At 45.0% G+C, this 27,845-nt stretch overlaps 1 protein-coding gene across 2 annotated transcripts; it reads right to left on the minus strand.

Annotated features, from left to right (window-relative positions):
- Positions 1 to 561: 561 nt before the first annotated feature.
- On the minus strand, positions 562 to 25,497 carry LOC140899930 (ATP-dependent RNA helicase DDX19B). Of its 2 annotated transcripts, XM_073316210.2 has the most exons (12): positions 25,321 to 25,497; positions 22,019 to 22,067; positions 21,432 to 21,485; positions 20,287 to 20,422; positions 12,213 to 12,305; positions 11,290 to 11,392; positions 10,081 to 10,195; positions 9,084 to 9,261; positions 8,298 to 8,535; positions 6,733 to 6,895; positions 5,521 to 5,712; positions 562 to 2,436 (listed from the first exon to the last, which is right to left on the minus strand). In XM_073316210.2, the coding sequence occupies exons 1-12, from the start codon at positions 25,375 to 25,377 to the stop codon at positions 2,375 to 2,377; spliced, it is 1,440 nt and encodes a 479-aa protein (XP_073172311.1). In that variant the 5' UTR covers positions 25,378 to 25,497; the 3' UTR covers positions 562 to 2,374. The 2 variants fall into 2 exon arrangements, with proteins under 2 accessions (XP_073172311.1, XP_073172312.1); XM_073316211.2 differs by lacking the exons at positions 21,432 to 21,485; positions 22,019 to 22,067; positions 25,321 to 25,497 and adding an exon at positions 21,280 to 21,298.
- Between the last annotated feature and the right edge of the window lie 2,348 nt (positions 25,498 to 27,845).

The raw sequence follows: 27,845 nt of genomic DNA on the forward strand, positions 1-27,845 counted from the left end.
TCATTGGTAAAGACTATGTAAGCAGGGAGGGCTAAGCTGAAAGACAGGCCAGGCCAGAGAGCTGATAAAGGACAACTAGTGGAGAAAATAAGTGAAGAGAAGGGGATGATCAGGATGATTGGCTGGAAAGATCTAGCAGCAGTATTTTGAGTGGCTCCCCAAAAACAAAGAGGTAGGTGCCTTAATGGCCATGGATGATTTAAATTTAGCACCTACCTCATTCAAGTTTTATCCTTTAGTGCTTAGGTACCACTAAGGTCTTTGCCAGGAAAAATCCTGGCATCAAGAAAGACATTAGGGAAGAATAGAATTAATCTGATCTCATTAGTTATCCAATATAGTTTAATGATAAATGGCTGGTGGGATGCTGCCATAGCTTGACACTAAAAGCATCTGGGAAATACAGCAGCTCAGTTACACTAATCTCATATTTCACAGTGGAATTCACCTGGGAGTATTCCAATAGGAAGCACTGCCAGAACTCCATCTCCATTAAGTCCTCTACACAAGACATTAGAGAGCAAACAGGGATGCCAGAGTCAAAGACTAACCGAGGCACAGTTCAGTACGTGTTCTTTATTCCAATTAAAAGTACATTACAAACAGCACACAGGACCAGCAGCAGCGTTCATGACAGTTCAACCCAATGCACTGCTGTCACAAGGTCATTCAGCTGTACTATTAAAGTAGGTGATTGAAACAAGTCTTCCACTCTACACACAAGCACTCACTCACCTGCCACTTTAAATAGGTTTTCAACAGAATAAAAATAGATACACCCCAGAATACAAAAAGTTTAATTTTAACAGGTTTTTCACTAAAGACTATACAAATTGATAAAAGGGTGCACAATTTCCTAAAATTTTAGGTACATTTTAAATGAGCCTTTTTTTTACTTGGTAAAAGGATCAACATTCCTGTCTTTGAACAGAATATGATGGCCAAAATTGCAAAGAAAATTTATAGTTCAATTTACAATTTATACATTTGTTTTGAAGTGATTCCTGCACTGAGTAGCAGTCCGATGGCTGCTCACACACGTCCACTTTTCCCAAAAGAACGGTGCACCACAAAGTTAACATTTAGGAGCCTACTTCTCCTGGAATCGGGGGGAAACAAAAACCCACAAACTTCCATTTGTGCATGGTAAGTGGTCCCAACTCAACTAAAAGCCCAAACTTAGAAGTTCTAAATAAAACCTTCACTGGCAAGGGTCACCTTTGGGGCAAGGTGTGTAGGGACTGATGACCTGTCTGCTTTATGATACAAGCACAATGAAAGTGGAGTGCTTCCCATCAGTATTTTGGCTGAGCAATTTAACTCAAGATTGTGGTACTGAAACATGCTGTAACAGGCAAATTTGGTGTTCTATTTAAGGGTATTTTTGGTCAATACAAGCTATTAGAATTTTTTTTACCAGATAAATATTCTTGTTTCCATTATTGATTGGTAGAGTCCGACAGCTCCGTATGAGACTTCATGTGGAACTGCCCCGACAACAGCAGCATTTTAAAACTGGCACCACCTGCGTAAAGGTAACTATAACCCCGACTCCCCTATCAAGAGACACTACCATTTGTCGGAGTGAATTTATTTGGGATATTGATTAGTACAGTCCTCTTTATACTGCTGATCCCTCCCACCCACATGAACCACGATTTGGTTTGGCAAGGTTAAATGCATCATATGACTTCTACAGTAGTTAATTAACACTTTCAACCACTGCACTGCTTTATGAATAGTGGCCATTCTAAAAACAAACTAAAACCAAAATACTGCCCAGCAAAAGCAACACTGCACCACTGTCTGAGAATATGAGCTAGTGGAGAGATCTTCTGGACAATCTACTTAAGGAAAAGCAAGGCAAATCCATCAGGAAGCTAGAAATGAACCTTTAGAGCACAAGGCAGCACCAGAAAAAGAAGTTCTATTTCATGTAAGTTTAGTTTTTAGCCAAAACCATCTGCCTTGGTTTTTAAGTCAATGTCCATATACTTGGCTGTTGAGTTTTGTTTTACTGATCACATATGTTAAAAAATAACATCCCAATTAACCAAATAAAGCATTTGTTTTCTTCCTTTTCGATATTTACGTATTGGCCACTTTTTGGCAAATCTATTTCTTAGAATTTAAAACATTTCCATTTTAAGGCTAAACTAAGAAATGTTAAAAGCTTCTGTAAACATTTCCTCTTCTTCCGCAGAGCGACAATTTTAAGTCCAACTGCAATTTTTAAAGTGAGGTAATTTCTGTGTATTTATATCTTAAGAGTCCTTTTCATGACTGGCCAAAAGGTGTGCCAATCTGAACGCTGAGCCAATTGTAGTGGGAGAGCTACCACAGGAGGGCCTACATCAGTTCCAGCAGCTGCGTTTCAGTTGGCTATTTTCTCAATTTCATCCAAGTCGTCAGTATCCAGTTTTTCTATCTTTTTGTCTGCAAGAGAAGATTAGAAGGGAATTGGAATGCATGCACTCTATACAATGCGAGAACAGAAGATGAGACAAGGTCCCACTTTACTGCGTTAAATCGCACTTCTGTTCTTGTCACAAGATGAATCCATGACAGACACAATAGAATTAAGTTTTATAAATCAAGTCTCAACAATATAGTGTGACGAAGTGGGAATTTTGGAAACATGATTCTTATGCATGCCTCAGTTTCCCCTCTGTGCTTCGCATTGCTATGCGTAGAATGTAAAGGGTTAAAAAGCTGCTCTTGGGACAGAGCGAGGGACATGAGGTGTCGTGTCACATAACTATCTGGAGTGGTATGAAGACTCGGTCGTCTAAAGAATGGGCTGAAATGGATCCAAATCAGTGGAGGATCCAGAAAGGCAATGGGAAACCCAACAGCCAAGAGGTTCACACCCAGGAACCAACAGAGGAAGGAGATTTTCAACCACCTCTCAGCAGGGAACCTGAGCAAAAGCCCCAGCTGGAGAATAAAGGCATCAGGTAGCAGCGTTAAGAGCTGGCCTTTGGAGAGACACACACACCTGGAACTAAGGACAGGAGGGACAAAGATGGGGAGAGCACGCCAAGATAGCTCCTCAGCAGCATGGCTCAAGGGAGCCCTTACCCTACACTGGCCATTCTGAACTTTTTCTAAATCTTTGCCTCTCTATTCTGACCCAAGGACTTCCAGAATCTGTACACCAGGAGTTGTTACCTTGTTTTGGAAAAACTGTCTGGGCTTAAGGCAAATACAGAGCATTACGCCCTGAAGGAATACGGTACAAACCTCCTGCAGAAGTCTGGCTTGGCTGGATTCACTGCAGGGAGCTAGAGAGGGTTTGCTAGTGCCCAAAGGCCCAGTGTCGAAGTGTTAGGCCTTGTCTATACTACCACGGTAAGTTGACTTAAGTTACGCTACTTCAGTTACATGAATAACGTAACTGGAGTCAACGGGGCTTAGGCTGTCTTACCACGATGTCTACACCACGCTCTCCTATCGACTTCTCTTACTCTTCTCGGAGTGGTGGATTACCGGAGTCGACCGGAGAGCGCTCTTCCATCAATTTAGCAGATCTTCACTAGACCTGCTAAACTGACACCCGCTGCACTGATTGCAGCAGCACCAATCTACCGGTAAGTGTAGACAAGCCCTTAGAGGCCACTGGCCTCCCCCAGTGGAACCGTGTGGGTACCTAGGGCTTGGTCCACTAAAGCAGTCACTTCCAAGGGACTGGCTACAGGCTGAGGCACACACCACACCACACCTCTGGATCTGGAACTTCTAGATCACTGGAAGAAAAGGAGTACTTGTGGCACCTTAGAGACTAACCAATTTATTAGAGCATAAGCTTTCGTGAGCTACAGCTCACTTCCTCAGATGCATATCGTGGAAACTGCAGCAGGCTTTATATATACACAGAGAATATGAAACAATACCTCCTCCCACCCCACTGTCCTGCTGGTAATAGCTTATCTAAAGTGATCATCAGGTGGGCCATTTCCAGCACAAATCCAGGTTCTCTCACCCTCCACCCCCACACACAAATTCACTCTCCTGCTGGTGATAGCCCATCCAAAGTGACAACTCTTTACACAATTTGCATGACAATCAAGTTGGGCTATTTCCTGCACAAATCCAGGTTTTCTTACATCCCCCCCACCCCCATAAATTCACTCTCCTGCTGGTAAAACCCCTTCAAAACTGACCACTCTCCAAGTTTAAATCCAAGTTAAACCAGAACATCTGGGGGGGGGGGGGTAGGGAAAAACAAGAGGAAACAGGCTACCTTGCATAATGACTTAGCCACTCCCAGGCTCTATTTAAGCCTAAATTAATAGTATCCAATTTGCAAATGAATTCCAATTCAGCAGTTTCTCGCTGGAGTCTGGATTTGAAGTTTATTTGTTTTAAGATAGCGACCTTCATGTCTGTGATTGCGTGACCAGAGAGATTGAAGTGTTCTCCGACTGGTTTATGAATGTTATAATTCTTGACATCTGATTTGTGTCCATTTATTCTTTTACGTAGAGACTGTCCAGTTTGACCAATGTACATGGCAGAGGGGCATTGCTGGCACATGATGGCATATATCACATTGGTGGATGTGCAGGTGAACGAGCCTCTGATAGTGTGGATGGGCTATCACCAGCAGGAGAGTGAATTTGTGTGGGGGGGTGGAGGGTGAGAAAACCTGGATTTGTGCTGGAAATGGCCCACCTGATGATCACTTTAGATAAGCTATTACCAGCAGGACAGTGGGGTGGGAGGAGGTATTGGTTCATATTCTCTCTGTATATATAAAGTCTGCTGCAGTTTCCACGATATGCATCTGATGAAGTGAGCTGTAGCTCACGAAAGCTTATGCTCTAATAAATTGGTTAGTCTCTAAGGTGCCACAAGTACTCCTTTTCTTTTTGCGAATACAGACTAACACGGCTGTTACTCTGAAACTAGATCACTGGGTCACTCAAATTTCAGACTGGAAGCAATTTCTTGGGGGGGTGGGGGTGGAAGAGGAGGAGGAATGTCTATCGTAAGCAGAGGGGCATTCAAACAACATTATGGTTTGTGGAATATCATTTTTAGTAATGATGCCAACTAGCCAATGAGAACTGGATTGACATGGCAGAACACAAGCAAGATCTCCCAGGCACGTCTGTCATGCATCACTTTGGAAGTTTACTGTCTTATGACAGATGTAGAAGTTATTCATATGTACCAAAATGGGCTATCAGACCTGCCCTTTAAACAGTACTCACTGTTCTACTCTAAAATAAAGACAATTACATCAGAAGTTCTGCCCATTCAAATGTATACAAACAACTGGCTATTCCCCTAGTTTTCTCAATGTTATTTTTGAAACAAGGTGCTACATGAAGGGCAGTGGTACCCTTGACAGACTGTATGAAGCAAAGCAAAACTCTGTTAAGCCTAATCAAAAACCAAGACCACAGGCGCCTGGGAAATCTGAATCAGAGTCAGGGTTGTCAAACACAGACGCTCAAAATTCTATAGAAATAATGCTATACCTACGCAAAAGAAAGGAAGCTTAAGGGGACTTACTGAAATGTTCCTGAATTCTGTTCAGAATATTCATGCTGTGCTTGCTGTCTACCATGTTAACAGCCAGTCCCCGCTTGCCAAAACGACCTGTACGCCCAATCCGATGTAGATAAGTCTCATTATCTGGGTTGCCATCTTTATCCACAGGAAGGTCAAAGTTGATAACAACAGAGACCTGCTCTACATCAATCCCTGAGGAGGAAAGCATTAGAGATATCACAACTCTCCCTTTTGCCCATTTTAAGCCAGAGCACCTTTCGTCCAGGATTGTTTCAGTGTTTTGATCCCAGAATCTAGGGCTTACCTAGAGCCATTAGTTTCAACACCTTTCACAGAAATGTACTATTACGCCGCCAAGCTTCGTGGAAAGTTAAGCTACCTGCCATGATGAAGCCTGCAGCGATGTCAAGAGCGAGCACTCAGCAAAAATTATAGGGGTAACTGGAAACGTATAGAGGAACTTTTAAGATATCACAGTGAGAGGATGCTATCAAATGGAGGATGAATAATACACTTAAACTGAACACCTTTGCATTACCTAATGGTTTCATACCAGAACTACACCTTGAGGTTTATGGGTGCCTAGAGAGGCTAATAAAATTGCAGTAACTTCTAAAATATAGTCAATTGCCCCTCCTATTTCTCAACAGCCAGGCTAGGAGAGCCATTCAACTTATTTCGTTTAAATGTTCAGCAGTGTCCAGAATGCCCCTTGTAGCTGTAACTTGCAGCACAGACTGTTACTGGAGTTTATTCCTTTGCCTGACCTCTAGTGAAAATGAAGTTGTTGAGAAAATTCAGGGCACACATTTGTTTGCCCACAAGCCAAGGCAGGGCAGGGTAGAGCCATAGGATGCCTCAGTGAGCCCAAAGGACAGAAAGAAATGAGACTCTGGTGGAAAGGAAGATTCTTCACCCTACTTCAGGTCACCTTTAAGGAAATCCTGCGTTAAGCCATTCCAGGAGAGACTGACCTAACCCAACTCACACACGTCAAGGACCATCCAGAAGTTTTTGGGGGACAGCTCATCTGTCAGTCTCTCCTGAAATGGCTTTGTGAGGGACTCTTTTGTACAAATCTAGCACACAGATTACAAATTCTTCTCTAGGAGGTACAGCAATATTTTGTATTCTGTCACCAGACTGCATAGTTCCGTCTCAAGTACAAGTACCCGCTTTGCTTCCCCGAGATGCGGTGACAATGTATTCTACCTCTGGCACAGACATTTGTGGTCACCAGCACTTTCTCTTTGCCCTCTCTGAAACGCTCGATCACTGCAGCTCTTTGTTCCACCATCATCTCTCCACTTAGCAGTGCCACCTGGTGACCTTCTTTTGACAGCTCTCCTGCCAGCCAGCCCGCTGTTTTACGAGTCTGAAATGTAAAGCAAGAGCAATTAAGATCTTTCTGGGAAGACAATTTTTGAACTTCAAACAGGAACAGGCCTCTCTTAACAGAAGGGAACGCTCAGGGCTCTAACTCTGCTTGTTCCAGGAACAAAGAACAAAAAACATTCCAATTTCTGTTTGAAAGCCTAACATTACAATAAAGCTTAGAGACATGTTTTCTATTTCCTTTTATATAGGACAGCTCTTTGTGTGTAGTCAGAAGGCTCCACTGCTTGTCTGGGTCTCTCAGCAACAAGGAAAAGACTTAATAGGAAACTTAGTGTAAGACCACATGCCTTGCACCAAGAAGACTGGGACAAGTGTAGTATGTGGTACCATGAACTATTCATTTTGGAAATTGGCTAGATTTCAGGTTGAAAACATCCCTTCAAGACCATCCAGTGAGAATCTCTGCAGAAGGGTTGAGTCAAGCAGCTATAAAAATTAACTGGCATCTTGAATTTTAAAGTCCTATGTCAAACACTGCATTTCAAAACTGCAGGAAATGGCTCTTCACTCTAGTGGACACTTGGGTACAGAACACGTGCCTTAACAAACCAGTCTTCTTCCTATCTAGGGCTAAGCTTTGCTACTTGATCACCACTGGCCTCAATTAAAATTTGCAATTACAGCAGCTTCCATACAAAAATCTCAGAGTGCCACAACACACCTGTGATGTATCATCACCATTTTACAGAGAGGGAAGCTGAGGTCCAGCAGGGTCACAAGCCAGGGGCAGACCTTTTACCTATAAGACTTATTTTTCCACCCCATCGAAGCCTTTTTGCTTTTATTTTTATCGTTTTGTTGTACACTTTGTTTTGAGACATATTTTACTGGTTTACAGAACCCCAAATGCTTTGATTTTGGAAGACCGCTCGAAAAATAAAAGTGAGCCACATAGCCACACAATGGCTAGAACCATGCAAGCAACAAACATGTTTAAGACCAGCTGGGGCTAGATGGCTCCAGCATGGTTGCCATGACACTCATGGGGCAGAGTTTGGCTATCACAATTTTAAGAAACTCCCTGTCCACAGGAGTAAGCGAAACTACACTAGGAACATTGTTTTTAATAACTGTTGTTAATAGGGTTCCAGCCTCAGCAGACATAGGACCAACAGGCAATTAGTATTAGAGAGAACCTGAGAAGGCCTATTCTTCCAGCCACCCTCCTGCATTTTTCCATTTCCAAGACAAGATGAGGAATGGCTTGTTCCTCATTTGTGCTCCTAGAATGATCATGCCCTCAATCATCTTGCAAGGAGTCTGTGTCACTAGGATTCTTGGCATTTGCAGACACTATTTCAGAATGGGGCTGTTTTTAACGAGAGCTCCCTTCTGTTTAGGGCGTGGCAAAGGTCACTCCATTCTCCAGAACTACTCACATGACAGAAGATCATGGCCTGGGCGATGGTGATGGCTCCATATATATTACAGAGAGCATGGAACTTCTCATCTCGATTATTACATAGAACATAGTATTGCTTAATGGTGTCCAGTGTCTCCTCCTCTCGCTTCAGTTTGATGATGTTGGGGTCGGGAACAACTTTTTGGGCAAATTTCCATACAGAATCTTCAAAGGTGGCAGAAAATAGGAGCATCTGACAATCTCTGGGGAGCATTCTGCAAGGCAAGGCAAGGCAAAACAAGTTAGGGCTTCCCTATTAGAAACCATCAGCCAACTGGAACCTATGGTAGCCCAGCAACAAAGCATGGCTCACAGTCACTTACAAGCCTTTGGAATCAGCCTTTTAAGTCTGTTAGGCTTTCTGAACATTAGCCTATGTATATCTAATCACATCCCAACTCAATTTGCCAGTGGCATCTAGGTAAATTTGGACATTTTAAGCAATGAATCCTCCTCAGGGGATAAGGAGGGCAGTTCTCGTTCCTTGAAATAATTAAATGTCTGTCTTCAATTAAATTCTAGCTTTATGAACTGCCTGGATTAGAGTTAAGTGTTTTTCTATTGTAGCCTGTGGCCTTAGTGGTTAAATCACCAGCAAATAATCACGTCCTGCCATTTGGAAGAGAGCCCTTCCTGCAACCATGAAGAGGAAATGGGACATTAAATAGGCCAATGAGAGAAACCAACTGGCTGTGGTGGAGGTGGACTAGAATCTTTCCCTTTCCTCAGACTGCCCAGATGACAACATAGGGATGGTCCTTACCTCTGAATGCGGATGCTCTGATCTTGATGGCCCTGAGTTGCTATCATCACGTCAGCCTCATCCAGGACAAACACTTTAATCTTCTTGGGGTCTATGAATTTCAGTTTGGAGCACCAGTCCAGGACAGTACCAGGAGTGCCAATTACAATCTGCTCAGAGATCTTCTGACCTCTCTCCACTGTTAGTAGACAAAAAGAAAGGCTTTCATGAAACTTGTGTGCACAATGCTTCCATGAGAAGGTGAAAGCTGTATCATTGTGTATGTTACTCCACACCCTACTCTCTTGCTCAGTGTTCTTCTCCTACTCTGGAGACTGCTATTAAAAAAAAATATATATATATACAGTCCCATTAGTGCCAGAGCAACAGATGTCAATACATCCTCTTTAGGGCAGTTTTGCAGCATCCAACCTTGCTTTCCCAGTCTTACCCTCCTCTTAGTAAGGGAGGTAATCTGTCAGGACACTAACCCTTCTGAAGTGCACAAGATCCACAACTTCTCCCCAACTTCATGAATTTAGCAGTTTATAGAGTGCCTACATCTCAAACAAGCAGCATCTATAATTATCTGCTATGCAGACTGCACCAGCAACCCACAATATGAAAGATCCACTTTGACAAAACAGATCAGCCACCAATAAAGCTCAACAGCCATTACCACTTCACACATAGTTACACAGTTCAGTTATTTTCTGAGCAGATGGAGGAAGAAACTCAAGTAAAAAACCCAGAGCATGAACTGTCCAACTCCCACTCCATGCCCAGTTTACGGCTTCCAAGAGCGAAGTCCCATTACACCAGCTCATGTTCTATACAGCACTCAGACCTGACAGGCCAACTGTGCTAAGAGTATCTGATGTCAAACCCAGTGTAATCATTTGCAAATGTTAAGAGAAAGTAATGCATTAAATTCCCATAACCACACCTCACTAGAAAAAGGGGTAAGTCTCCCTGGTTAGATCTAGAAAAAAGGGGGTGTATTTCCCCTCACACTCACATTTATTGCCTCGGACAGCATATGCAAGTCTTAGCTCCGGATGAAACTTTCCCATCTGTTCAATTACTTTTCCTGTTTGAAGTGCCAGCTCATATGTTGGGGAAAGGCACAAACACTGGAAGGAAAGCAGATAAGAGTATATTAGATTGCCACATAGTAGATTGTCACTGTGAAATACATTTAGTTATGAAACTTCACTTCTGTGCAAATAGATGACCAATATTTTAGGATAAAACATTTACTGTTTTAGGTAAATTTCATTAACACTCATCAGTTGAACAGTGGTTTTTAGTAATTCTCCCAATTAAAGGAAGTTAGTTTGGATGTGTAGCGTCATGTACCAGTTAGTTTTGTACGGCTTTGTATTGCCCACATAAGCATGTAAACAGAACACCCTGCTAAGAACGTTGGTGCTCAGTACTATGGCCAAACAAAGTGCCATATTATCAAAGACAGATATGTTTTTATAAGGGACATTTCTGATGAATATAGCTCGAAGTGAACATAACACAGCATCCTTAGCAAGGAAGCTCTTGCCTTGGTAAAACTGCTGAGTCCATTTCTGCAGAACAGCTAACCGACATAAATCCTAGGCTGCTGCCTACTCCCTGAAAGTGGGAACTCTACTCTGCATGGCTTCGGAGCTGTGGTTAGAAACATCATCTAGCTTCCTAAACTGAATTTTCTCAACTCCTGTGCAAAAAGCCCCGTTACCTTTGTGTTAAGGTGCTGGACTGGGTATCAATGTAAACTGGACAAGGCAAGAAACAAACCATTCAACACCCCATCTACTCTCCACTTCTCAGGGCTTCTCAACCACAGGTGGTTCGTCAGTACAGAGCCTCTCCCTTCCAGTCCAGACCCTGCTCCCGCCCCCACATCCCACCATGTTCCCCATCCCAACACAGCTGCTCACTGTAACTCCAGTTTGGCTGTTACAGATACAGAAAGAGGAGGCAGAGAAGCAGGGAGGACAGGAACTGGGCTGGTCAGGGGAGCTGGGAGAACCCAGTACCTCTGCACAAAAGAATCAGCATTTTCAACTCTGCTGCCTCTGCTCCCCAGTGCTCAGACTCCACAGCACACTTGGAAGTTGAAGCTGTGTAGCTGCCACCAGTGTCATATCAAAGGAATATAGCTTCTCTCCACTAGATGGCACTGTAGTACAACTAAAAACCAGCACAACCATTAGATTCCAGAAGCCACTACCTGTGGATACTTGTTCCCGGGTTCAACTCGACTGAGCATGGCCAAGACGAAGGCAGCTGTCTTACCAGTACCAGACTGGGACTGTGCAATCAGGTTCTGTGGGCTGGAGCAACACATAAGGGGACATTTTAAACACTTTGGCACAAGTTTAAATATAATCCATTATTTATATGACCAGCTAATACGAGATACGCAGTTGAGAGATTTGGCAACATGGCTTACATTAACTGAATGGCAGCCACAGATAAGGGATTTTAATACGTTCTGGATTAATTTGGCCCTGCATCTTGGCCACATCCAAACTGAAGTCACCATCTAGTTTCATAAGGGCAGGATTACACAAGGAGGAAGACACGAGTGAATTTTCTGCAGGGCGCTTTCAGCTTGGCACAAGCAGCTTCTATGGGCTATGGAGATTTGAAGGGAAAGGTGCTGTGATGTTTTCCATATTGCTCATCTCCCCCTAGTGTTAGTTGCACTACTCCATGCTCTTCACCAAAAGGGCACTGAGACCCCATCCATGGCATTTTGACTGCTCTGACCTGTCCAGGAGTTATGCAGGGCTGTTGCAGAACAGCCTTATCTCCCCTATATGGACAAGAGGATCAGCTGTACTGCTGCCAGGAAGAACAGCATTGTCTTCAGTGTGGCCGAGTATGCAGTGCAAGCCCTAGGAAAAGGGTGCTTATGGGGACCTATGGAAGTTTGCTGGGTAGCCAGGCAGCATTCTAAAGAATTTCAGCAGTACAGTCCCATGGAAAGGGAGCCCCTTGAGACACACCAGTGGTCGTATGCGCTGTGCTGAACGCCACTTCAAGTAGGCCGTCCCCTAGCCAGAGGTGTTTACAGTTTAACAGTAATGGTACACAGGGCTCTCCCACCCTCCCCACTTCCCAGTGGAAGTGGAAAGCAAGGATACGTACGGTTCAGCAAGCATCATGGGCAGAGCATTCTCCTGTATTTTCGACGGTCGGTTGAAGCCCATGGCATAGACACCCTGCAGGAGCTGGGGTTTCCTGGAAAGAGAAAGAGTAAAATGTTTCTAAACTAGTAAAAAACAGCATTAGAAGCAGGAACTATAGTCAATGGGGGATTTTTTGATTGCAAGTGAAATGCAGGAGCCTGAAAAGCAAACCCTAACAGCCAGTAGGCCTGGGGCAATGCCTCTATTACTACATTTACCAATAGTAAACTACTGTGGCAAGCCATTTCTTCTCCACATTGCTAACAAAGTGGTTCCTCTGTGACCCAATCACTATTAGCTTGTGCACACCCTAAAAAAGAGAGAAATACTGTAGAACCCCATTTATCTGGTCTAATTGGGACGAGGGCCAGTTCAGATAATCAAAACTCTGGATAAATCAGAGAATGGGAAAAGGTGATGCTGCAGCACCATCTAGCAGCCACAGGAGAGATCGCCTGCTTCTGGCCCACTTGGAGTCCTGGTTGTTTGGTAACTGCAGAGAGCCACTGAAGGGAGGGTCAGATAAACAGGGTTCCCCATCCACAGCACAGCTTTGTACACATGAAACTCTGGACAGCAATCCTCTGAGAGGAACAGAAGCACTAGATCAAATGTTAGCATCTAAACAGATTGGGAAGCGAAGAGACACTATTTCAAGACTAAAGAAAAGGAGTACTTGTGGCACCTTAGAGACTAACCAATTTATTTGAGCATAAGCTTTCATAAGCTCACTTCATCGGATGCTCAAATAAATTGGTTAGTCTCTAAGGTGCCACAAGTACTCCTTTTCTTTTTGCGAATACAGACTAACACGGCTGCTACTCTGAAATATTTCAAGACTATGTGCCTCCTTGTTTTATCAATGAATAAGCTAGTTACTTTTAAGAGCAAAATACAGTACTTAGTAGCTTATCAAAGGATCATTTAGATATTGTGATTAACATCTGTGAACCCAATATTTATTTGAACCAAGAAGATACAATAAGACCCTATTTTTTACCTTAAGGAACATTAAACACTGGAAGGAGTCATTTGGCTACAATATGCACTCCTGGGTTCTAAATTAACGACCACTCAAGAAAGAGCTCTAAGCATCAATGCAGACAGCTCAATTAAAATCTTTGCTCAGTATGTAGCAGTGATCAAGAAAGGCAAACGTGTCAGGATGTACAAAGAATAGAACAGAAAATAATACTAGAAGTGTGATCGTGTCTGGCTATAAAACGGCAGTGCACCCACATCTGGAACACTGTGCAGGCCTGGTCACCTGGTGTCTAAGATAGCCAAAATAGGGAGTGTTCGGAGACATACACAAAAAGGATTAGAGGACTGAAGAAATTTCTTTATGAGGAGAGATTAAATAGACGGGGACATTAAGATTAGAGGAGACCTGAGGGCCTGGGCACAGTGAATGAAAGGGCTAGAGAAGGTAAGTCTGGTGCTTTTATTGACCCTCTCAATACAAGAGCAAGGAAACACAGTCAATAAAAAGACAAGAAATTTAACCCACTGATAAAAGACAACATTTTTTACAACACAGTTAACATGTGGAACTCTGTCACAAGGTATCATTGAGACTAAGACCTTAATGAATTCAACATGTATATAAATCAGAACATTGTATTCATTATATAGCATGAAAACAATTTTATAAAGGATATAAACCTTCATGATTTGGGACTTAAGCCAGCTGCTAAGGGTACGTCTACCCTGCAAAAGATGACCATGGCAGCAAGTCTCAGAGCTTGGGTCAACTGACTCATCTGACAGGACTTGCACTACAGGGCTAAAAATAGTAGTGAAACCCAGCCAGGGAGGTGGGTGTCTCAGAGCCCCAGCCCAAGGGCCTACCATTGCTATTTTTAGCTCCATAGTGTAAACCCCACAAGCCCAAGTCGGTTGACCTGGGCTCAGACACTCGCTGCCACAGATCTTTTTTTTTGCAGTGTAGACATACCCGAACTAATGGAGTTGGGAAGGAACTTCCCCTATGAGCAGGCTGTGTCCGTTTGTGGGCTAATTGCACCCCTGGCCCCTCCTGGTCTCCTCGAGTGCACCCCTCGCAGTTTCAGGACGTCAGCAGTTACCTTCCCTGAGATGGAGTCATGTCATTCTCCTGCTCTCAGCCCGAGCCCTGGGCTGCCGTCTCCTGCGTATCAGCTGTGATAACCACAGCAAAGTTTGACTTATGTTCAGTATCTGCAGTTTTCTGTTCGCTCTGGGAGCAATGACAGTGGCAACCAGTGATCACACATCTTCCATGCAGCAAAGCACTTAGAACAAAAGCACTTAATGGAAAACGGATCGTAAAACCAAACCAGACTAAACTTGCCTTCCCATTCCCTGGGAGCAGCGAAGGCCTCATTTGCTTTCAGGCGCTCCTGCAGGACCAGTCTGTTCTCATCAGGAACAGCACCTGACAAATGACCCACTGCCCCTTCCTCTCCAGAGAGGAGTTTAACTGTTTACTGTCTTTACAAGCTCTAGTTCCCAGCCTGGCAAAACAGCTGTGTCACTTTGGACTGGTGCCTGGAAGTATGCCATTGTCTTGTAATTGGCTCCCAAGATAAGCAACATCTGACCGAACACTTGGGGTGGCACTGTTTTGCCTTTCTGTTTGTTCTTCTCCTAGCCCCCTATTATGCTAGTGCATTCACACAGGAAGTCTTATAACCCAATATACAATAACTTCCCCTCACTGACCAGGTCTCTCAGTGTTCATAAATTACATAGCAACTCCACTTCAGTCACACTGATTATTCCACAACTGTCCATCATGGGGTTCCTAGCACCTTCCTCTAAAGCAGTGTGGTTCTCAACACTGCAGTGGCCCATCACCCATGTGACATTCTCAGGGCCATACAGATAGTATATATATTGTGTGGATGCAGCCCACATAACACAGAGAGTTGCATATGCAGCCCACAATGGTAAATAGGTTGAGAACCGCTGGCTGTGTAGGCACACCTACCAGATACTGAACTAGACAGACTACTGTTCCAATCCAATATGGCAATTCCCTTGTCGCCGTGAAGCCCTATCAGCAGCATCTTAACACCACAGTTATCAGCCCTGCCAGACTCACTAGTCCAAAAGGAGGTACCAGAACAGGAAGACGTTTGACATGATTGCAAAGGCCATTTAACATTAAAGATTTTGTATTTTTGATGTTCAACCTCTAAGAATGAGAGTAAATACTGATTGATGTGAGAAAGAGGCAAGTTATGGCAAGCCTAGCTCAGCAGGATTCAGGCTATTGATTTGTACACAGCTATACGATGGCACTCAATTTTAAGTGCAGTGGTGACACCCACAGTGTTCAATTGCCAAAGTTACTATCTGCTTCTATTAACAAGGCACTTATAATTGTTAAAGAAAGCTTTCAAGTCAGAGCAGACACTTGTGTATCTAAGGAGACTCAAGAGCAATCTAAAATTAAAGTTAAAATTAAAGTTACGATATTTGTATTTGTAAACTCTTAACCGATGACCTGTTTAACTGCTTCTTGTAGGTGTTACTGTTGCTTAGCAGCAATTTCCGAAAAGTAAATAGCAGTTTTCCTGCCCACACTTTTCCTGCTTGTTAAACCACTCTACTTGATTCAACATCCTTTTTAAGAAGCACGTATTATTTTCAGTCTGTGGCTCAAATAAAAGCTCTTTGAATATGCAACCTTGTGTTAGTTCAAAAGCAAGGATCTACAAAGCCCAATTCTCTGCAACAGTTGCCAAGGATACAACTAGTTGCAGAACCAAGACTCAATTAGTCCGAGTGCTCCCATCATTAACTTTCTTTGATTGTTAGATCAATTCTCATCTTTCAAAAGCCAGACAGGCAAGGTATATGATCTAAGGAGCCTGTTTGCAGTCATTCAGCTACAAAGCGGTAGCTTAGAAAGGCGAAGCTGTAATGTTTCAAGGTGAAAAGTCTGTCAGGGTGGTTTCCTTTTGGAACCCATTTCCAAAAAAAGGACAAAAACAAGATCACCAATGCAATTAAGAATAGAACCTCAAGAGTAGAACTTCCTAGCCCAGTTTTAAAAGTTTATCATTATACACCATATCTTCAGTTGATGCACAAAGAGCTCCATGAACAACTAGGGCAGGTATTTAATGGGAAGATGGAGGCAGGAAGAACAGTAAAGATATCAGACTATTGTTTTGGGACTGATGTCACTGGCAGAGGAAGAATGGGTTGGCTTCCTCCTGTGCTCTTCATGGGCATTTGTATCTTCGCAAGGACTTTTAAAGGTGAATTGTAATAAATAAGTCTGAGCTCTTTACCTCTCCTTCTGATACACAAAACCAGAACTGCTTCAGTTTTCAGGAAGTGTTCTGGTTGCTTTTTAATATAGACATTATACGGAATACACGGTCTGATCTTCGGCACTTGTGGGGGGAGGAGGGGGAAGAGAGGAATGGAGACTTTTATACAAAATGTTTTTGCTTTTTCATTTACTGTTAGTGACCAGATCAGTCATGGAGCTCATCTAAATATCCCTTCCCATCCTTCCCCCATCAGTTCAGCACATGCTGTTAAAGGCAAGCTCTACTGTGCAATCTAAGACAACAAACCTTGCCATTCTGCAACTCATACAAGTTTGTATAAGATTTAAGGGGGGGGGAGGAGGAGGAATCTTCCAAACCATTAGACTGTCAGCACAGAGAACACTTGCAAGGAGTTGGGATGAAGGCTAAAGCAGAGCATGAAGAAGCTGCTCAAAATAAGCCAAATTTCAGGCACAAAAGACCTGTAAGACAAGCAATTCTTCCTGTTGCTTGTGTTTAAACTAAGGAAAATGCATAATAAATATGCTAATTTACTAACTGTCTAAAAACTAATTTGCAGTTATCTGAAATGGAAACCCATGCACTTCTCAGATACAAGGGATACCCCTTCCCAGAATGAAAACCTCTAACAGGCCATCAACAGAGCAAGACTGCTTTTGCCTCAGCAGCTGGAATTTGAAGTCTGTCTGCTCATGCATTACCTCCTGTTGTCGGCCACTTAAGCGCCGCTAAAGCGGGGTGGCCACCTGAGCCTGAAAAGGAGCCAGAATTTGCCAATACGTCAGCAGCCCACCGTTAGTTCCCCCCAGCTCCCAGCGCCTCCTGCCCACCGGCAGCCGATCAGCGCCTCCCCATCCCTCCACACACCTCCCAATCAGCTGTTTCGTGGCGTGCAGGAGGCTGGGGGGGGAGGGAAGAAGCAAAGGCACTCCAGGCTCAGGGGAGGGGGCGGGAATGGGTGGTGTGGGGGCAGAGCCTGTGGCAAAGCCAGGGGTTGAGCAGCGAGCACCCCTTGGCACACTGGAAAGTTGGCGTCTCTAGCACCAGCCCCGGAGTCGGTGCCTGTACAAGGAGCCGCATATTAACTTCTGAAGAGCCGCATGTGGCTCCGGAGCCCCAGATTGGCCACCCCGGAGCTAATGCAATAATGATCAGGTATTATTTGTTCAAGTAAATCTGTCCTGTTCACAATGGAATCAGAACTGTACTAGCTACAACTATGTTGGCCCAATAGTACATTGCAAAACAAACCCAAAGTCATTTCTCCTCTGAAGGCTTTTTCCATTGATCTCCAAGCTAAACATTTAATTAGGAACCTGTTAGGTTCTAGAGTAGCAGCCGTGTTAGTCTGTATTCGCAAAAAGAAAAGGAGTACTTGTGGCACCTTAGAGACTAACCAATTTATTTGAGCATGAGCTTTCGTGAGCTACAGCTCACTTCATCAGAGGCACTTCACGAAAGCTCAATTAAATTTGTTAGTCTCTAAGGTGCCACAAGTACTCCTTTTCTTTTTGTTAAGTTCTAATTAGCTACCAAATCAAGAGCTGTAAAGCAGACTGCTGGTGGGGAGGAGTGCTAATGAAATAGTGACTAAGAGCAGAAGCTAGACATTTAAGTGGTTGTTCCAGATTCTTGGTAAAGTTGAAACAGGTCTTCCTCAGTGAAAGTTGGGACCATTTTATTCCACATGTATGATTCCAAATGGAGACATCTCCCATTTTGGAGTCTGTCAGAGGGGGAGTTTCCAGCTATAGCTGCTTGATGTTTACCCTTTTATTCCAGGGTTGCAGAATTCCAAAACCTTATTTGAGTCCCCTTACAAGAACCTTGAAGAGGCAAATAGTAAAAGAAAGCCACCCCAAGCATGGGTAAGGGGATAATGATTCTTACTTAGGAAGCTTGTCCATTTGTGAACTGTGGCTTATTTTAAAAGGCAGTTTTAATATCAAAAGGGATGTGTATCTACAAAATACATTGATTGTATGATTTCATAAAACATCTTAGAGTAACTGATTTTTAAAAAAATCTTAATTTACTACATATGCTGTTTATTTTTTGCATCTCTCAGCTCAGACAACAAAACTCCAACTAGTGAGTTTCACCTTTGTTCCTTGTCAGTTTCATTTTCATCTTACCATGCACTAGCATGATGCAGGAATGTTTGGATTGTAAATACTACAGGAGAATATTTATTTAAAACACAAAAAAATAATCAAAAAGAAAAGGAGTACTTGTGGCACCTTAGAGACTAACCAATTTATTTGAGCATGAGCTTTCGTGAGCTACAGCTCACTTCATCAGAACTCACGAAAGCTCATGCTCAAATAAATTGGTTAGTCTCTAAGGTGCCACAAGTACTCCTTTTCTTTTTGCGAATACAGACTAACACGGCTGTTCCTCTGAAAAAAATAATCAGTTTAGAAGAATAAGCTTTCAAAAAGACTTACATAGAGACAAGATTTATCTGACAACATGAAGATTCTATGGGCAGGGAAAGATTTCAGAGATCTTCTAATTTTAGGCTTTTAGCCATTTTTGCTGTATTTCTTCAATATCTAAGTTTAAATATAATTTAAGTTTCTGGCCCATTCTGCTGCAAAGTCTTCACAAATTGAGGTCTTTCTGCCACAAACCCTTCATGAAGAGTCTCCATTCAATACTAGCAAAGGTATGGACTCATCCCTCCTCCACTCTATTTAACTGAGGTGTTTGAGAGCCATTTCTATATGCAATCTAAAAGTCAGGCCGGCTGCAGTGGATAACACTGTCTTGACCCTGTTCTCCAGCCCTCTTTTCCCAGGCTAGGATTTCTGTATTTGTGTTCTCTAAGGAAACTTCCTTGGCACACTTAAGGTTCTCTTCCCTCTTCAGCCCTGGAATTTTCCCCTGTGGTTTCCCAGAACCTTCTTCCGAAGCAACTTGTGATGGAGGATGGCACATCGCTGATGTTGAAAGTGCTAGCAAAATGCAGATGGGGTGCTGTGGAGTCATACAGCCTGCATTTCACCATAGACTTGCCGATAATGGGAGACCTTTGCAATATCCAGTCTTATTTGTAATAGTACAAAATAGGTCAGTTTTCAAATACTATAACTCTTGTCCAAAGTAGAAATGCTGTAAACAATCTATTTTCAACAGCAGGAGTCTAGAATCTGGTAGAAAAGTGTTGAATAGACCACTGTACATACTTTGCTGAAGTCACAGGAACATGGCCATACAGAATGCAGATCTCAGTTTGGCTTCTTCTACTTTGTTGCCTGAGACAGCTACAAATCTTTCCTGAGCTCATTTCTGCTCAAGTGTAGACACCATAAGGGATTGTAGGTGCCACTGTAGACACTGTAAGGGATTACAAGAGTGACCACACAATACACTGCAACACGTGCAATGCTCAGCACTGGAAAACTGGCATTTCCCTGACAATGTCCTGGCTGCGCCTAGAGGTCACACCTAGAAATTTAGTCACCAGAAGACTAGAACTTTTCAGAAGAGTCAGTCATCTTTGATTTAATGTTTTTATATTTAATGTATTTAAAGTTTAATGTGGCATGACGAATTTGGCTGAATGACTGGAGTTATGGCTTTTGTTGCTGTAACACTTCTCTGGGTACCTAACACCTGTAAATATCCTAAATCTTTCATAGCGTCACACTTGGGTGAATCCAAGATATTCAGCACCAACAGGAAGAGTTCTGCATCACGGCACTGCAAGAGACTATAATTAGCAGAAGAACAAGGACTTACAGTCTCAGCTCCTCAAAAGACTTCACAGAGTAGAGAGGTGATGTAGGATCCCTCTGCAGCACCTCCACTTGGTTTGTTGTGTCCACCAGATTACTGCGAATCAGCTTGTTTAACAAGGATTGGGCAGCTCTGTCCTCTGTGGGGAAGGAAGCAAAAAACAAAGCGTTGTTTATATTTACAGAAGAGCAGGAGGCTCAAGGAACCAGCCATTCAGCTAAGAAGTTTTGGCTGAGCTATGGCAGTTACAGTATAAACTGTCACTCCCACTATGATGTTGCACAATTAAGAGATATTGTAAGAAGACTAATTAAAAAAAAACCACCAAAACCAAAGCTGCATTATTAAAAGAGGGGATTCTACTCAATGACCAACCGTCACTGAGTTAAACAGGAAATACCTCAAACTAGCAGAGGGAGTCTTTACATGTGGGAGAGATGGATTAATGCAGAGGCCCATGGGGAGGGGTGCCACAGGCTAAGGACCACCTGAGCAACTATACAGAAGTCTGCTTTTCTAAGATATCTCTACCTGGATAGTGAAACCTCTAACTGACAGGTGGTACAGGAGTACTGATCACCTTCAATATTGCTTTGGTGAGTCTCAAGCGTGGACAGGTGATTCTCTACTAAGCGTTTTAACACGAATGGCACGTTCTCAGTGTTAAGAGTGCCCAGTCTAGTATCTCTGCCTCTAGCGAGCATAGCCATTGCATCCTTGAGTTTCCCCATAGAAGATAAACCTACTTTGGACAAGTTAAGTTGTCTCTACAAAGGAGCCAGAATACCCACCCCCTTGCTAACTGACTATGAACAGTCTGTTTAATAAGAAAAAAGCAATATATTCCAGAAGCCCCAAAGGCTAAGGAGCGCTGGTTGTGAAGGCAATTCAGATAGTGTTATCAAACAAACTGCTCCTGTATCTCACTACTGCAGACAGATACAGACATCACCATATAACAATCCCGAGTCAATAGGGAGTAATGTATTTTCACACCTCTTGCACAGAGGCCCCTCATCGGAATGAGCTCCTTTGGGCAGATGCCAAGACTGTCCATCCTCTGAAATGAAGTAGACTAGCTTTAAAGAGGTTCAGAATGAACTGTTTTCCCACTGTCCCTTGTCAGAGTGCTTCTCAGCTGTGCTTACCTTTTTCCTCATCTTCCGTCTTCTCTGCATTGTTCTCCGTCTTGACAACAGCACCTACATTTGGAGAGACAGCGCGGTTACTGCAGCAATCTCAAATGGAATGGAGCCAAACAAGCTCACATATCTCAGGCTCATCTAAAGAGGCAATGTTACTGCTACAGCTAGGTAAAAAACAAAGCTGTAAACCAAATCAGTAATAGGAGCAGTTTTGCTCCAGCTACAAAAGGAAAGACTAAGCCAGGTTATAACATGAGAATGTCGGCAGTGTAGTTTGCTCCCAGCTTGGTCAAACATGCCATAACATTTGAATTAAATAGCAACCTGAATCCATCAGTTTTGGTCACTATAGTAATCCCTGAACCACTTTAATACTAAAAGGCGCTGAACAGTGAAAGTACAGTTTAAAAAGCTAACCATAAAAAAATAAGCACTCAAGCCAGACATTTAGTTAAGGCTAGTAGTTCCTTATGCTTTTGGAAGGTGAATGCTAAATTGGATTTCCCACCTTTCAAAAGCCATAAAGTCCAGACCAAACACCCATGAAATAATGTTCTTTTCTAACCCAGCATTAGTTGCTATAAACTCACCATTGGAGTCTGGCTTCATTTTCTCCTCCTTCAGGTGCAAGTTGCTCAACTGTAAGTGTGGAAAAACAAGGAAATTTCAGTTGTTACGCTCAGGAAGCCTTCATTTGGCAAGAAAGCCCACAGTGGAACCTTCCTCAAGGTTGACAATTTCAGACTCGCTGTCAGTAAAAGTGTAACATGGGCTGTGGTAAAATTTTTAAACTCTAAACATAGTAGGAAGTGAAACAATCCACCCTCAAATTTGCAGGAGTGGGGAGGCTTACAGAATATCCAATGCAAGGACAGACAGACAATGATATGAGAGCTGCTACGCTTTATTTTTCAATCAGAGAAGTCAGAGCCAAAAGAGTCACCAGAACCTTTACTAAGATGTTGCTGTTTTCTGTTCATGCATCACCCATCTGAAATTTGGGCTTCAAGATAGTAATTTCAGCTGACAGCAGGCACAGAACCACTGACAGAAAATGGTTAACTTAGTATTACAAATTAGAGACCACCATCTAATGTAGCTGAAGGGTTGTTTATTTCATCAGGAATAGAGAACACTGTGGGGACAGGATCAGACAACCCTTCAGTCTGAGGAGAGTGTTCTGTAATCATCTACCACTGGTTTGGAGAACAGCCACCTTCCCAAAGAATTATACTTTGTAAGTTTGTAGCAGAGTAAAATTCTGAAGAGTACAAATCTTCATGTCTTGTCATCAAAAAGTTTGTATTCCCTAGAGCGAAAGAAACTTTAAATACTCTGTAACATATTAACCAGCTGTATGTCCTTGAAGAGACCCAATTGTATCACAGGAGCAACAAAAGGAACACGTCAAATTCAGAATTGCAATTTCTAGCAAAAGAATTGGGCACTGACATGGAAACCTGGGTTTGAGTCTCTCTTGCTTGTTTTTGGGCTGGTAGAGGCTGAGTATTGCAGAGTCAGTGTGCTCAGCACTCTGGTAGATTAAGTAGTAATTGCTAACTAAATGACACCCACAAAGCTGTGCTCAGTTAACAGGATTGTGGTTGAGACCCAGATATTAAAAATGAAAAAATGGTGAACCCTGCAATTTTGATGAGTCATTGGAGATTTACTGATTGCCATATGTGGATAATAGGTAAACACAACAATGGCATCCTCTGCAAGCAAGCGTATGCACTCATGGTGTGTTTGGATTCAACCACCAAGTAACCCCAAGAATAAATAACTGGTGCTCCATTATCCCGGAACTATAAAAATCAGCATGTGCCTCATGCTTCTACGCACACTAAATACATCCGAGTTGCTATCTCAACCCTGCCTCAGACCCCAAAGAAATACACTCCCTGGATGTAGACATAACAGGAACAGCCATTGTGCTGTCTTCTGACTCCTAATATAACAGGAAAATGCATATATTCGTGTGGCTTGACTGTCACATCGAGAACTCCAGTTGTGTCAATCATCTCTCTTTTGCCCTCTCTTGGGAGAGGCAAATTGAGGAGAGTATCACATGGAGGGCACACGCTCATGTTAATCCAAGCTAGCAACTGCCTAGCAGCCTAACAAAAGCCAGTGTTTACCCACAGATCAAGGGGCCTCACCTAAAGTAAATCAATCTGAAATATTTTAAATTTCTGTTCATTTAGCACTTAAGGGACTACGCTTATACACAGCTGCTAGAAAAACTTCTGCATGGTTTTACTAATGCATTCCTGTAAAACTCATAAAAACCTGCCTACCCATCTTTAATGGTGATAATAAAAACGTAAGTATTCACCCTAAAATAAAGGGTGGGTTAGAACTTTGCAATGGTGAGCTAATATAACTTGATCATGACCTCCCAAATCACTGCTATCCTAACTTCCACCAAGAGAAGACTGTCCAATGAAAGATATCACTTCACTCATCCTGTCTCTCATATTCTGGGACCTACAGGACTGCAAGAACAATGCACATTCTAACCACAGGTTTCAGAGTAGCAGCCGGTTAGTCTGTATTTGCAAAAAGAAAAGGATTACTTGTGGCACCTTAGAGACTAACCAATTTATTTGAGCATAAGCTTTCGTGAGCTACAGCTCACTTCATCGGATGCATAAGGTAGAAAATGCAGTGAGGATGTTTTGTACACACACACCATGAAAAAATGGGTGTTTATCACTTCAAAAAGTTCTCTCCCCCTCCACCCCACTCTCCTGCTGGTAATAGCTTATCTAAAGTGATCACTCTCCTTACAGTGTGTATGATAATCAAGGTGGGCCATTTAACCACAAAAAGAAAAGGAGTACTTGTGGCACCTTAGTCACGATGAAGTGAGCTGTAGCTCACGAAAGCTTATGCTCAAATAAATTGGTTAGTCACTAGGGTGCCACAAGTACTCCTCTTCTTTTTGTGAATACAGACTAACACGGCTGATACTCTGAAACCTGTCATTTAACCACAGGCATCTCAAATAGAAGGTGCCATTTGTTCATTGTTGATGGGATGGGGTGGGGGGACTGAAACTGGGAAGCCATTATCGCTTTATAGCTATATCACTTTACGTCTTCACAGGACCCAACGTTAATTTTCACTTGTGAGCAGCGTGAGACTTCCACTTCAAGCCTCCAGTAGGGTGAAATAAATTCAGTCGCACCCCTGCCCTTCCCAGCCTGCCGGCCCAGGCTGAAAAGGCCACACTTTCCTTCGTGGGGCTCATAGTTCGGACTCTACCGAAACTGGAGGAACCACCTCGGCCGGGGACGTGGCTGCAGCCCGGCTGGAACGGGCAGCAGAGGCGGGGTTTTACCCTCTAGCGGGACCGGAGCCTGGGGCACCGGCCAGCGGCCCGCAGAGCGGAACCGGGCTGCCAGCGGGTCTCGCAGCCCGAGCCTGGCGCAGAGGCCTTTTCACTTCGCCGCCCACGGCAACCCCGGCGCCAGGGCCCGGCTCCCACCTGGGGCCCCCCGACTACGGCTCCGACTTCCAAAGGGCGCCGCGCCCCCGGGTAACGTTTTTCGAGGGGCCGGCAAACCGAACAGAGGCTGAAAGCGGCTGGTCTGGAGCGTCTGGCCGCTCCCCCGGGCCCCGGCCCCGCTGAGCCGGGGGCAGAGCCAGGCCAGAGCCCCGCTCTCCCGCCTCGGCGGAGGGGGGCTGGGGCCGACGCCGCGGTGCGAGGCGGCGCCGGCTCCCCGCGCCGGGTTCAGCCGAGCCCCGGGCTCCCGACGGGCCGGGCCGGGCCTGTCCCCCGCCCCGGCGGAGACCCCCCCGCTCCGCTCCGCTCCCCGAGGGGCCTCGGCCTCCCCCCAGCCCTTGCCTCCGCTCATCCCGGCCCCGTTTCCGCCCCCGGACTCACCGACTCGGCGGCCGCTTCCTGCTCGTCCACCGCCAGAGCCCAGGAGTCGGTGGCCATGGTCCGGGGTGATGGCGGCCGGGGCGGAAGCTCGGCGGGCTCGCGGGACTCGGGACCAGTAGCCGCAATGGCGCCGCCGAGGGGAAGGAGGCATGCGCGGGGGGCGCTTTGTATCCGGCCGGCGGGAAACTCAGGCCGCGGCCCTTCCGTTCCGGGCGCGCCACGTTCCCACCCGGCCCGGGCAGGGACTGTCAGGGACCTGGCTTCCGTCCGCGGCGGGGCCGCTCGTTCTCGCCTTCCTCCCCAGCCCCCCCATCCGTCATGATCCCCTCCCTCGTCTCCTCTCCCTCAGCCCCGCATAGTGTCCCTCCCTCTTCTCCCCAGCCCCCTCTTATCTCCTCTATAACCTCCCCCAAACCCCTCTCCCCTACCCCATCCTCTCCCTCTTCTCCCCTAGCCCCCCTCATAACCTCCCCCAGCCCCCCACCCTCATTCTCTCCCTCTTCTCCCCAGCCCCCTCTTATCTCCTCTATAACCTCCCCCAAACCCCTCTCCCCTACCCCATCCTCTCCCTCTTCTCCCCTAGCCCCCCTCATAACCTCCCCCAACCCCCCACCCTCATTCTCTCCCTCTTCTCCCCAGCCCCCTCTTATCTCCTCTATAACCTCCCCCAAACCCCTCTCCCCTACCCCATCCTCTCCCTCTTCTCCCCTAGCCCCCCTCATAACCTCCCCCAACCCCCCACCCTCATTCTCTCCCTCTTCTCCCCAGCCCCCTCTTATCTCCTCTATAACCTCCCCCAAACCCCTCTCCCCTACCCTCGTCCTCTCCCTCTTCTCCCCAGCCCTCTCTAATCTCCTCTATACCCTCCCCCAAAAGCCTCTCTCCAGCCCCCTCTTATCTCCTCTATAACCTCCCCCACACCCCTCTCCCCACACCCCATCCTCTCCCTCTTCTCCCCAGCCCCCTATAATCTCCTCTATAACCTCCCCCAAACCCCTCTCCCCTACCCTCGTCCTCTCCCTCTTCTCCCCAGCCCCCCTCTTATCTGCTCTATAACCTCCCCAACCCCTCTCCCCCACCCCCATCGTCTCCCTCTTCTCCCCAGCCCCCCCATCCGTCATGATCCCCTCCCTCGTCTCCTCTCCCTCAGCCCCACATAGTATCGTCCCCTCCTCCCTCCCTCCTCTCCCCCAGCCCCCCTCTATAACCTCCCCCAAACCCGTCTCCCCCACCCCATCCTCTCCCTCTTCTCCCCAGCCCCCCTCTTATCTCCTCTATAACCTCCCCAACCCCTCTTCTCCCCAGCCCCCCTCTTATCTCCTCTATAACCTCCCCCACACCCCTCTCCCCATCCTCTCCCTCTTCTCAGCCCCCCTTCTTATCTCCTCTATAACCTCCCCCCAAACCCCTCTCCCCCATCCTCATCCTCTCCCTCTTCTGCGCCCTCAACCCTAGCCTCCCTCTTATCTCCTCTATAACCTCCCTGTCCCCCCCCTCCCTCTTCTCCCCCAAGCCCTTTTCACTGTCTCCCTCCTCTTCCCCAACCCCCCTCATTATCTCTTCTGTAACCTACCCCTCCTCTCCCCCAGTCCTCATCCCTCTTCTCCCACCCTCATCCCCACAACCCTTCTCACTGTCTCCCTCCTTTCCCCAACTTCCTCTTATCTACCCCTCTCCCACAACCCTCTTCCCCATCTCTCCTCTCTAACCTTCCTCTCACCTCCCCTGACCCCTCTCACTCTCTCCCTCCTTTGCCTCTCCTCACCCCCCTCCACCCCAAGTCTTTCTTCCTCTTCCCCTCCTATCCTCCTTTCTTTTTCCTACTTTTTTTGTGGGGTGTTGGCCGTGGAAGGCGCTGTACACTGATGGGACCATCAGCCAGGGCTAATTGTGCTAGTGGTTTGTGATGATGACTGTCAATCAGGAGTTGGACTGACACCCAGCAAACTCATTGCATATAGGCTCCTGAAAACTTGCCATCCACTAACTTTTGGTGTTTAGCCAGCTGGGGCAAAGGTTGAAGTTGAACCAGTGACCTAGCAGTGAGGGCCTGTTACTAATACCCTAGCCACCTTCTCCCTCTTTCAATAGAAAAGATGGTCCTGTCTGAATGGGGAACACATCCACAATGAACAAGACCTGTTTCCTTTAAATTGTGTTCATTGTCCTTAAGTGCACAAGATGTCATCAATGATTTTATGCTCCTCGCTGCTTTTGTATTAGTCATTACCTTTAATTTTAGCCACCAGTGCCTTAACAAAAATAAACTAAAAATAATTATTTTATGTAATGAAAGCACCCTGCAACACCCCAGGGTGTTCGGAGAATGGCACCATTAAAAAAATAATGGCAAAATATGGAATCTAATAATTAAAATAAAATCATACAAACTGAAGTGTGTGGTATCACTCAAAACAACTTAAACCCCTTGGCAATTACTAGCTGTGCATGCCACTAAACATCAATACAGGAACACATTTAGGAGGGGCTGGAGAAATGAGGAACAACCAACATGTACTGGAAAC

Source organism: Lepidochelys kempii, chromosome 18, assembly GCF_965140285.1.
Source record: "Lepidochelys kempii isolate rLepKem1 chromosome 18, rLepKem1.hap1, whole genome shotgun sequence".
NCBI lineage: Eukaryota > Metazoa > Chordata > Testudines > Cheloniidae > Lepidochelys > Lepidochelys kempii.